This window comes from Mustela nigripes, chromosome 15 (genome assembly GCF_022355385.1).
Source record: "Mustela nigripes isolate SB6536 chromosome 15, MUSNIG.SB6536, whole genome shotgun sequence".
In the NCBI taxonomy this organism is placed as follows: Eukaryota; Metazoa; Chordata; class Mammalia; order Carnivora; family Mustelidae; genus Mustela; species Mustela nigripes.
Window position 1 is genome coordinate 28,390,452 of NC_081571.1, and position 12,025 is coordinate 28,402,476.

The window sequence follows — 12,025 nt, forward strand, 5'->3', positions numbered from 1 at the left end:
GACGACTAAATAAAACATACTAAATATATCACTAAATTATACTAAATTATCACTAAATTATAAAGTAATCTTAATCACCTAACATCTTATCAGAACTATTAAAACAGGCATTCTACCTAATATAAAACCAATTATTCATAAAGAAAACAAAGAAATAAAAGGAAAAAAGAACACAATTCCCTAGACTGGACTGAGAAATAGATCTTGTCTTCATCATACCCACTTTGTGGCCTTCAAACCCAAGGTTTATCTGTTTCCTGGAATTATTAGCAACATTCCTACTATAAGCCTACAGAATAATGAAAGCAGGGCAATAAACAAACAGCCCCCAAACTATATGCCCTACCTACCACATACCTGATTCCTGCAAAGTTGATTTTATGTATTATTTTTTTAAGTACTATACAAATAATTAATATAACTATCCAAAATATAAATTTAAATAGAAGTCAGGAGAAGGGATGAAAGTTGAGAAAAACATTCTTAGATAAGGGCAGTAAATTACACAGCCTGGTGTATTTCAAGCATGCTAGCTTTAAAAGAAACACCCCTATTACAACATGTTTATCAGTTCAGGCACTAAAATAAGTTAGGGTAAGTTAAAATGCTGGTGAGGAGGTGTTGCAACAGGAATAGGTTATACATACACATACTTCTTTGCTATCAGCTGAGATGACCAAAATCAAGAACACTCTACAGCTATGAGCACACCTAGCACCTAGACCTTGTTTTCCAATACCATTCTCCAATAAAAGAAGCCAGGACTCTTTGGAGAAATGGCTGATTCTAAGGCTAAGATAGTAAATAGACAAAATGAGCCTAAAATGTCTTACAGACCCAAGAGATAAGGAAGTGCTCATAAAACAGTGGATAATATCCATAAATATGAAATAAGTATCCATGAGTTCATACTGATATCAATAAGTGAATAAATACATATATACATACTTACATATATAGAAGGAAAAAGATCTGCCTTGCAGAAAAATTCCAAATAATGTATGTAAATACTTTGTCTCAAGAAAGTAGCATAGCTTGGGGAAAAAGAGCAACTTTTCAATGAAGAAACCTAACAATGCCACCTCAACTAAGTGATCTATGTCAGTGTAAATCATATTGATGTGTCTACCCTGGGTATGATGTGATAAATATGGTACTTTTGGGTTTCCTTCCCCAAAACACATAATACCAGTCTAACCATGTGAAAAGCATCAGACAAATTCCAATAGGGAGGCACCCTATAAAATACTTAACAAATTCTCCTCAAAAATGTTAAATTAAAATCAGCAAAAACAAGGAAAGTCTGAGAAACTCTCAGAGCCAAGAAGAGCCTAAGAGGATATGGAAGAAAGAAAAAAAAAAATGCAAGGTAGTAACTACAAATGGATAATGGGATCCTGAAATAGAAAAAGACATTATATAAAAATTAAGGAAATGTGAAAAAACTACAGCCTCTAGTTAATATCAATGTATCATTACAGACTCATTCACCACCATAATTGGACCACAATAATATAAGATGTTAAATAACAGAGAAAACTGGATGTGACATACATAGGAACTCTCTGTAAGACCTTCTCAATTTTTCTGTAAATCTAAAACTGTTCCAAAAAATAAAATGTATTAAAAAAAAAAAAAAAAAAGAAAAAAGAAAAGTTGGGGCGCCTAGATGGCTCAGTGGGTTAAAGCCTCTGCTTTGGGCTCAGGTCAAGATCCCAGGGTCCTGGGATTGAGCCCCACATCGGGCTCTCTGCTCAGTGGGGAGCCTGCTTCCTCCTCTCTCTCTGCTTGCCTCTCTGCCTACTTGCGATCTCTGTCTGTCAAATAAATAAATTTAAAAAAAGAAAAGAAAATCAGGATGTGTGACATCCAGGAGAAGCAGTCTAAACAGAAATTGGATAATATCTGAGCCACATTTACAACTTAACAAAAGCAATTCCCACTTGGTATCAAAAGGTATGTTGATGAATATAGGATACACTTATGAAGAAATGGACTTTAAACCTATTTTTCATAGACAAATAAATTTAAGTCAGCATTCCAGCTGGAAGCCTAATTTGCAAACCTTGCAAAAATTAGACTACATTTTTGAAAAAACATTAGAAACATGTAATGACTTAGCAAAATTATTTCAGGGGATATTTTCAAATTCACTAGAATCAAAATTTCACTAGATCATGCCAATAGTTGTGAACAAAGCATCTAACAAAAACCAAAATTGTTTAAGATAAAAGCACTCAACAAACCAGGAATAGATGGGAACCTCTTCAACCTGATAAAGGGCGTTGTATGAATAACTCACAGTTAACATCATACTAAATAGGAAAGGCTAGAAGCTTTCCCCTTAATATCAGAATAAAACAGGATATATGGTCTCATCATTTCTATTCAACATTGTATTGGAGGTTCTACCTAAGCAATTAGGCAAGAGAGATACATGAAAGGCATAAAGATTGGAAATCAAGAAGTAAAACTATCTCTATTTGCAGACAACATGATCTTACATACATACATACATATATAGTTACACATATAGAAAATCCTAAAAAATCCACAAAAATCTATTAGAATAAGCTAGTCCAACAAGGTAACAGGATACAAGATCAATATATAAAAATCAAAAATATTTCTATACACTTGCAATCAACAATCAAAAAACAGAATTAAGAAAATAGTTCCATTTAAATAAGCTTCAAAAAGAATAAAATACTTAGGAAGATCTTTAAAAAGTATAAAATTTATCCTCTGAAAACTACAATATATCACTGAAAGAAACTGAAAAAGATCTAAATAATTTCAAAATATCTCATGTTCTTGAACTTGAAGAGTTAACATTTGTTAAGATGGCAATGCTCCCCAAACTGATCAACAGATATAATATAATCCCTAACAAATCCCAGCTGACTTCTTTGTAGAAAGTGACAAGCTGATTCTAAAATTCATATGGACTTGCAAGGGACCAAGAATAGACAAAAAAAAATCATTAAAAAGAAGAATTAGAATTCATATTTCCTGATTTTAAAATTTATTACAAAACAATCAAATCAGTCTGATATTGACATAAAAAGAGACATAAAGAAAAAAAAAAGAGAAAGAGAGAGACATAAAGTTCAATGTAATAAAACTGAGAGATCAGAAACAAACCCGCGGCACCTGGCTGGCTCAGTCAGTTGAGCATGTGACTCTTGATTTCAGCTCAGGTCATGATCTCAGGGTCCTGGGACCAAATCCTGAGTCAGGGTCTGTGCTCAGCAGGGAGTCTGCTTAAGGATGTTCTCTCTCCCTCGGCTCCTCCCCCCACTTGTTTTCTCTCTCTCTCAAATAAATCAACAGGAAGGAAGGAAAGAAGAAAGGAATGAAGGAAGGAAGGGAGCAAGGGAGGGAGGAAACCCAAAAATTTATTAGCAACTGGCTTCAACAGGGGTGCCAAGACCATCCAGCAGGAAAGAATAGCCTTTCAATAAATGATGCTGGGACAACTGGACAGAATGTTGGGATAACAAATGATGCAAGGACAATATGCACATTAAAACCACAATGAGGGGTGCCTGGGTGGCTCAGTGGGTTAAGCCGCTGCCTTCAGCTCAGGTCATGATCTCAGGGTCCTGGGATCGAGTCCCGCACCGGGCTCTCTACTCAGCAGGGAGCCTGCTTCCCTCTCTCTCTCTGCCTGCCTCTCTGTCTACTTGTGATCTCTCTCTGTCAATTAAATAAATAAAATCTTAAAAAAATAATAATAAAACCACAATGAGACATCACTCCATACCCACTTGATGCCTTAAGTCAAAAAAGTCAAATATTAACAAGAGTTGGCAAGTGGGTGGAGAAATCAGAACCCTCATATCCTGCTGGTGAGAATGTAAATGGGTACAGCCACTTTGGGAAACAGTCTGGCCATTCCTCAAATGATTAAACACAGAGTTATTATACAGTGCAAAAATTCCACTCCTAAGCATATAAACAAGAGAAATGAAAACACATGCATACATGAATGTTTGTAGCAGTATATTTATAACACCCAATAGGTGGAAGCAACCCAAGTATCCATCAGCAGAAGAATGAATAAATAAGATGTGACGTATCCATACAATGGCATACTATCCAGCATAAAAAGGAATGAAGTCTAACACATGTTGTAACTTGGATGAACTGTAAAAAGATTCTAAGTGAAAGACATCACAAAAAACCGTATGTTATATAATCCTATTCATATGAAATGTTTAAAACCGGGCAATTTATAGATACATATATATTTTATAGACATATATATACATACATATATATTATATAGACATATATATATAGACACATTTATAGAGTTCACAGAACTCACTGTAAGTTCTCTGATCCCTCAGACTGGGGTCAGAGAGTGACAGCTAAAGGTACAGCGTTGCTTTCTGAGATGGTGAGTGGTTTATAACCGACTGTGGTAATGATTGAACCTATCCATGAATACATTAAAAACCATAAATTATAGGGCTCCTGGGTGGCTCAGTGGGTTAAGCCGCTGCCTTCGGCTCAGGTCATGGTCTCAGGGTTCTGGGATCGAGTCCCGCATCGGGCTCTCTGCTCAGCAGGGAGCCTGCTTCCCTCTCTCTCTCTCTCTGCCTGTCTCTCCATCTACTTGTGATTTCTCTCTCTCAAATAAATAAATAAAATCTTTAAAAAAAAACAAACAAACAAACAAAAAAAAAACCATAAATTATAAACTCTAAATGGGTGAATTGTGGGGTCTATAAACTATAACTCAATAAAACTGTGTAAGAAAAAAGAAAGAAGTCCTCAAAGATTACAGGGACAAAATGACAAAGAAGCCATCTAAAGGACAAAGAACCCATCTTCCACTAGTCAAATCTGGGACAATTCCGAGCTTCAAAAAGAGCAATGCTAATAGATTATAATGACTTTTTAAAAAACTCCACTAATCTACTAAGGTCAGGGATAGGCAAAAGGGAGGAAGAAGGAGAAATTAATTCTTTTCAGCAGAATGCCAACTAATGAATGCAGAAGAAAAGGCAGATATGAAAATGGCAGGTATGAAATTTGCTACTCCCAACATAATAACTGGTTCAGGCCCAGATCATTAATGGTTGTAATAACCACTGGGTAAAAAGATGCTGGGGAATTCACATAATCCCAAAGTATCATTTCATCAGTACTCACTAATTACAAAGAAGGGAATATGCTTTTATAATGAAGAAAATTAACAATTACTAACTTAACCAATTGTGGAACATCCTGACATTACGTGCTTTTGATGTGATAAGGTAAGTACACATCAGCTGTGTAGTATTCTTGCCAAAAAAAAAAAGAAAGAAAAAAGTTTAATCTGAATCTAAATGTGAGAAAAACAATCAGACAAATCCAGAATGTGGCATATTCTACAATAAAACTGGCTTGGTCTCTTCAAAAAAGCCAGGTGATTAAAAACAAAAAACAAACAAAAAAAAACAAGTGGGGAGAAAGAGTAACCTTGACTGGATCCCACTTTTTAACTTTCTGATCCTGTTTTATAGATAGCTGAAGAACAACTGGAAAAATTTGAATATGTACTACATATAAATAATATGTTGAATTAATATTAATTTTTATATATGTAAAAAATGGCATGTGATTATGTGAAGAATGTTTTATTCTTAAGAGAGTAAGAACTAAAGTATTCAGAAGTGAAGTATCACTGTATCTATAATTTACTTTCAAGTGGTTCAGCAATAAAACATACACATAAAGAAAGTAAGTGGGACAAAACACTAACAACTAGTAAATCTGAAAAAATTCCAGACTTAATTGAATATTCAGTGATATTAAGTAACTATAATAATGTTTTTAAATGTGATAACCATATCATGGTTGTGTTAAAATGAAAAGTACCCTCACCAAAATAAGAAAGTGGGACTACCATCAAACTACAAAGCTTGATGATAAGGAATTCATATACAAAAGGTATAAAGAACTCATATAACTCAATAGCATAAAAACCAAATAATCCAATTTAAAATGGACGAAGGACCTGAATCAACATTTTTTCCAAAGAGGATATACAAATGGCCAACAGGTAATGAAAATGCTCAACATCAATAATCATCGGGGAAATGCACATAATGAGACACCATCTCACGCCTATTAGAATGGCTGCTGTCAAAAAGATAAGAGGTAACAAGTGTTGGGACGTCTGGGTGGCTCAGTCAGTTAAGCGTCTGCCTTTAGCTCAGGTTATGATCCCAAGGTCCTAGGATCGAGTCCCACATCAGGCTCCCTGCTCAGCAGGAAGCCTGCTTCTCCCTCTACCCCTCCTCCACTCATGCATGCAAGTACTCTCTCTCCCTCTCTCTGACAAAAATTTTTTTTAAAAAAAGGTAACAAGTGTTGGCAAAGACGTGGAGAAAAGAGAACCCTGGTGCTCTACTGGCAGAACTGTAAACTGATGCAGCCACTCTGGAAAACAGTATGGAGGATCTTCAAAAAATTAAAAATAGAACTACCATATGATCCAGCAACTCCACGTCTGGGAATATATCCAAAGGAAATGAAAACACTAACTCAAAGGATATCTGCACCTTTACGTTCACTGCAGCATTACTCACGATAGCTAAGACATGAAAACAACCTATGTGTCCACCAATGAATGAATGGATAAAGAAGTTACGGTGTATGCAGGCAGTGGAATATTATTTGGCCATTAAAAAAAAAACCACAAGGAAATCCTACCATGTCCAAAAACATGGTGAGACCCTAAAGATGTTATGCTAAATAACATAAGTCAGAGAAAGACAAATACTGTATGAGTTCACTTATATGTGAATCTAAAAACAAACAAACAAAAAACAAACAAACTTCCAGTTACAAAATAAACACTAGGAATGTAATACACACAATGACTATAGTTAACAAAAAACATCGTATACAGATAGGAAAGTTGTTCAGAAAGAACAACTTGTTCTTTCTTGTCACAAAAAGAAATTTCCTTTCTTTGGATTGTTATCTATATAAGATGATGGGTGTTAACTAAAGCTATTGTGGTAATCATTTTATAATGTATGTAAATCAAATCATCATGCTCTAGGCCTTAAACTTACTGACATATGTCAATTATTTCTCAATAAAACTAGAAAAAGACTTCACTGCAAAAACTAAAATGTGCCTTACCTTTTGATACTTTAGAATTTGCTCCAAAATAATTAATGGTGTGGAAGGGAGTAATGGAGCTCTAAGTGAAGTAAGACTGGCCACGAGGAAGCTGGTGTAATAATATGCAAGAGTCATTATATAGTTCCCTCTACCTTTCGCTTATATTTGAAACTTCCATTAAAAAAGTTCTAGGTTCTAGGGTGTCTGGGTAACTAGGTGGTTAAGTGTCTGACTCTTGATGTGAGCCCATCTTGATCTTGATTCAAGCCCCATGTTGAGCTCCACACTGGGCATGGAGCCCACTTAAAAAGAAAAAAAGGTTCTAGGCTCTAATTCTGGTTTAGTACTAATACCCTCAGCATTATTTAAACTCTGTCCAGCACTAAAAGAAAATAAAGATTCGTATATAACTGAATCAGTGAGCTAAATGATCAGTGAGGTAACTCTAGCTCTACAAACTGGACATCAGTACTGCAGAATTTTGAGGACATGGCCCGCACGATTTTTATGAGACAGGATGACACATGGCTCTATGACAATCAACTATGGTGGCTCCTATGTTATCAAGACCCTCTTCTGTGCCATTTATTTTAAAAAAGAGAAATCACAGGGAGCACAAATTCAATTTAAAAACTGAGAACACAGGACACCTGGGTGGCTCAGTCAGTTAAGTGTCCGTCTCTGGATTTCGGCTCAGGTTGTGACCTCAGAGTCGTGGGATTAAGCCTGATGTCATGCTCTATGATCAGGTGGGAGTCTGCTTGAGATTCTCCCTTTCCCTCTCCCTCTGCCCTTTTGCCCCATGCTCATGCACGAGCACACACTCTCTCTCTCTCTCTAAAGTAAATAAATAAATCTTAAAACAAAAACAAACAAACAAAAACCTGAGAACACCTATTTCCTACAAAAGGGGAGGGAAATGAATTATAAAATACAACTTGAAGGAAAAAGAACCTAACAGATTATGTTGTTCAATTTTTTTAAATTTTATTTCCTGTGACTTTATGGCAAGTTTATCTTGTTTTTACATCTTGAATGAGAATTAAAAAGAAAAATCCTATTTCTACTAGTACGAAACATCCAAAAAGTGTATGGGAGAAATCAAGATCAAATAAGAGAACCCTACCTCCATCATCACCAACTTATCAGGATATGCCAGATCTCCAGGAGCAGGTTTGTACCCCGTGATGTCTGTCTGAATGTAGATGTGGGTTCTGTATACAAGGCGCTCTTGTACATCTTCTAACATCTGCTTTACTCCAGCTGCAAATGCTCCCAGTTGTTCAGCTGATAAAAAAGTATAATCATCCATTCTTTTATATTTAGAAAAATATTTTCTTTAAACAAGCAAAAATATTACTCAAGTGTCCAGCAGTAGTAGGAAGCATTTTTCCCTCTGGGACTGTGGTTGCATTCTATTTCAGTATAACTCAATGACCTCAGAAAAACTTAATTAAATGTCTTTCAATTTCCTCAAATTTAAAATTGGGAAAGAAATTTGCCCTTGTACCTTTTTTCTGACACTTTGTGATATTATTTTTATTATTAACATGAATAATAAAGTCTGAATTTTAAAGTGTTTCGTGCTTGTTAAAAGTTATCTCATTCAGCTTCAGACCAATCCTAAGAGACAGCTAGGGCAGCTTATTTGTTGGGTTATTATCCCAATTTTACAAATAAATGAAGTCCCACAAATACAAAATGACTTATTAAGGTTTCCATAAAGAAATATGAGTAAAAAATTAAAACAAAGTATAAGTTCATATAGAATTTCTGCATTCCTAAGATGCCATCAGTGTTAAGACAAACCATTAATTCTGTAACAACTTTCCAAGGGCTGGGGAGTTGGAGATATGATATAAAAACATAAATATTCAAATTAATTTAATTCAGAGGCATTAATATGTAAGAAAATGCACATCTTAGAATAACTAAATGCAGCAGAATAAGAAACTCTGGAAACATAACAAACCTAGTGTCTCCTAAAGAAAGTCAAAGTAAGAACAATAATTTCTGCCAGTAAAGTATTACTTGAAGGGTTTTTTTAAAGTTACTTAAGTCATGTTTTCTATGACAACAGAATCAAATATTAAAGAATGTATCAGATGGTTAGAGTTTTCCAGAGAATTCATTTTATTTGTAATTTCAAAAAAGATAAGTCATTATTATATATGTACACTAAAATAATTCTTGTTTTTAAATTAAAAGTATGCAATATAGCCAATGACTTCAGGTATTTTGGTAAGAATGTATTAAAAATGTCTAGCTCAAAACTGACAGTTCTCTCTGACAGATGACAGAAAGAAAAGTGAACTATAATTTTATTAGCAATTTTGCCCAGATCTTAAAATTATTTTCCCATTTAATTTGAACCTAGTCAAAAAATAAGGTGTATCTTGATTTTAAAAGGCATCAAACCAGGCTATAAAAATAATAAATTTATATCGGTGAATGGGGTAAAGAATAGAGGATTTTGAAATTCATTGAGCCACAGATATAATTTTTAAAACTTTTGAAATTATCATTTCTAATTATTATTTACCATTGTTCTGTACATGATCTTCAAGCACCTCATTTTTAAGAATCCCACAAAGTTCTGACAGAGTTTCTAAATGAATAACATGAATGATCAATGGCCTGAAGACATCATACAATGACACACACAGTTTCTCCAAAAGTTCACTAAAATGAAAGAATAAAACATGGTTATAAGTAGTAATCTTCATGATTTTTCTAATGGTTTAAAAGGCATCATTGATTTCTTCTAGCCAATAAAAATAAAAATCTACTGGAAAATCATGCATGGGAACACTATTTAATGAGAAATCAAAGGGTGAAAATAATACTGTAGATCTTTCTTTACTTTAAAAGCGCAAAATCCATAAGCAGTCTTCAGCAGCCACTCCAAAGCAGCTGCCGTGGCCAAATATCAATTTATGTCAATTTATTACAACTTTACTTATTTAGCCATATTTTATATATGTCCTTTAAAACATGGTAACAAATATTTTGGTTGATATAATTATCCTTTTATATTCTACATCATTTGTGAATCAAATGTAACATTGTCCCTAGGAAAGATGAACTGAAAATTCTTTAATACTTGGACTTAGATAAAACTCAAAGTACTTGGACATACAAGTATTTTTGACAATTTTAAACATTTGAAAAGAAAGACTTAAGTTGTCTATATTCTTCATACTGTCCATAGTACTCTTCTATACATAGCATTTCACCAAAAGTGATCAATCTAATCAAAACTATAAGATACATTTGACTCTTCTTCATTATAAAAGTTATAATCTTGGAATCTTTCTAAGAGTCAAAATCACCAACATGAAGAAATCAAAAGTGACTAACACAGGAGCTGAAAAGACACTTTGAGAAAAATAAGGAAAACGTATTAAATATTGTCTATATTTTTAAATGTCTTTCACTAATTAGAACAATTTTTTAACTATAAGGAATTAGAATACTAGGTGGAGATAAAGGGATATACATTGCCAAGACTTAGTTTCCAATATAGGCTTCTTACTGTCATACCACATTGTCTCCATAGATATATTATAAATAATATAAAAGCATGTTGGCCTTTAAATTGCACATTTATTTTAAAATAATCACTTTCCATCCAATAATATTCTGTTCACACACTCATAAAAGTTAAAACACTTTGCAGTTAATTTTAAAATACTCCTATAATATAATAAGCCACAATGATCATTAGCATATTAAATCTTAAAAACAAGAGTTTGTGTACTACCTACTCTAATTTTGATGTTGGCTTTGTGAAAAATTCATTGTAAAGTTGGTGCTCATCCTGGCATACATGGACCATAAAGGCACAGCCACTACGAATCTGCAGGAAATAAACACACATTACCTACAGTTAAAGACACACAATGATTCCAGCATTTATGAATAAAACAAATACTCTATTTGCACTAAGATTATGCACATATATTCATAAAACAACCCACTGAAAAACAGAAATTGCTTGGTTTACAATGGTTTATGGCAAAATGTGAATATGGCTCATTTTTATTTTCTTCTTTTTTTTTCTAAACTTTTGACAGTGAAAATACTCTTCTAGTTTAAGAGGGGTATTTAATAAAACAATCTTTATGTATTGTTCTATAGTATGAATTAAAATTGCTAAACAAAAAAAGCACTTCTTCAGCAAAATCTAAATTAAATCATCAGTATAAATCCACAAACTCTGAAACTACATCTTTCAAGGAGTAATACTTGTTCATGAATCTTCATTCTTCAAAAACAAGATAAAAATGAGATTATTTTGATAAGCTGAATATTAATTACTTGATTCCTCATAACTGAAAGAAAAATTCTCTAAAAGCTTGTTGATATGGGATCCAAACTTATCTACCCAAATACAGCTTCAAAGACCAAAATATTTTAGAAGAAGGTTTAACATCAATCAAAACTAGCTGAAGCTTACCAAGGCACAATGATCTCTATTATTCTGGCTTGTTAACTCTGTTACAGTACAAGTGATGCTAGGGCCCAAAAGGAGCTCCCGCTGGTCAAGGTAACACTGATGGATGTCATTTAGCAGTTGTTGGTATCTGATGAAAAGCGAATGAGATTAGAATATAAATTTCTCATTTCAGATATGGAAATTAAATCTGATCTTAAATTCCAGAAAAGATTTCAAAACCTCTAAAGTGATAAGGTCACCCCTCATTTGCCCACATTAAATACTAGAAATATTTATGTATAAAAAGAAAAAACAAACCATAATGAAGTGTGGTTCAAAAGCTGTTAATTTTTATTCTTTTAAAGAAAGATTTATCTCCCAAGAGTACAGAAAGATATTACAACGTTAAAATTAAAAGAAAATACTGCTATGGGAAAAAAAGATGCCTTGCAAACTCAA

At 33.6% G+C, this 12,025-nt stretch overlaps 1 protein-coding gene across 1 annotated transcript in view; it reads right to left on the reverse strand.

Moving 5' to 3' along the window:
- The window catches only part of COG3 (component of oligomeric golgi complex 3), a 73,593-nt gene that overhangs the window by 30,267 nt on the left and 31,301 nt on the right, over positions 1-12,025 (reverse strand). The window contains exons 10-13 of the mRNA XM_059378214.1: positions 11,588-11,714; positions 10,896-10,987; positions 9,671-9,810; positions 8,255-8,415 (exon numbers count right to left, since the gene is read on the reverse strand). Coding sequence (XP_059234197.1) covers positions 8,255-8,415; positions 9,671-9,810; positions 10,896-10,987; positions 11,588-11,714 — 520 coding nt within the window. The remainder of the gene's footprint in view (positions 1-8,254; positions 8,416-9,670; positions 9,811-10,895; positions 10,988-11,587; positions 11,715-12,025) is intronic.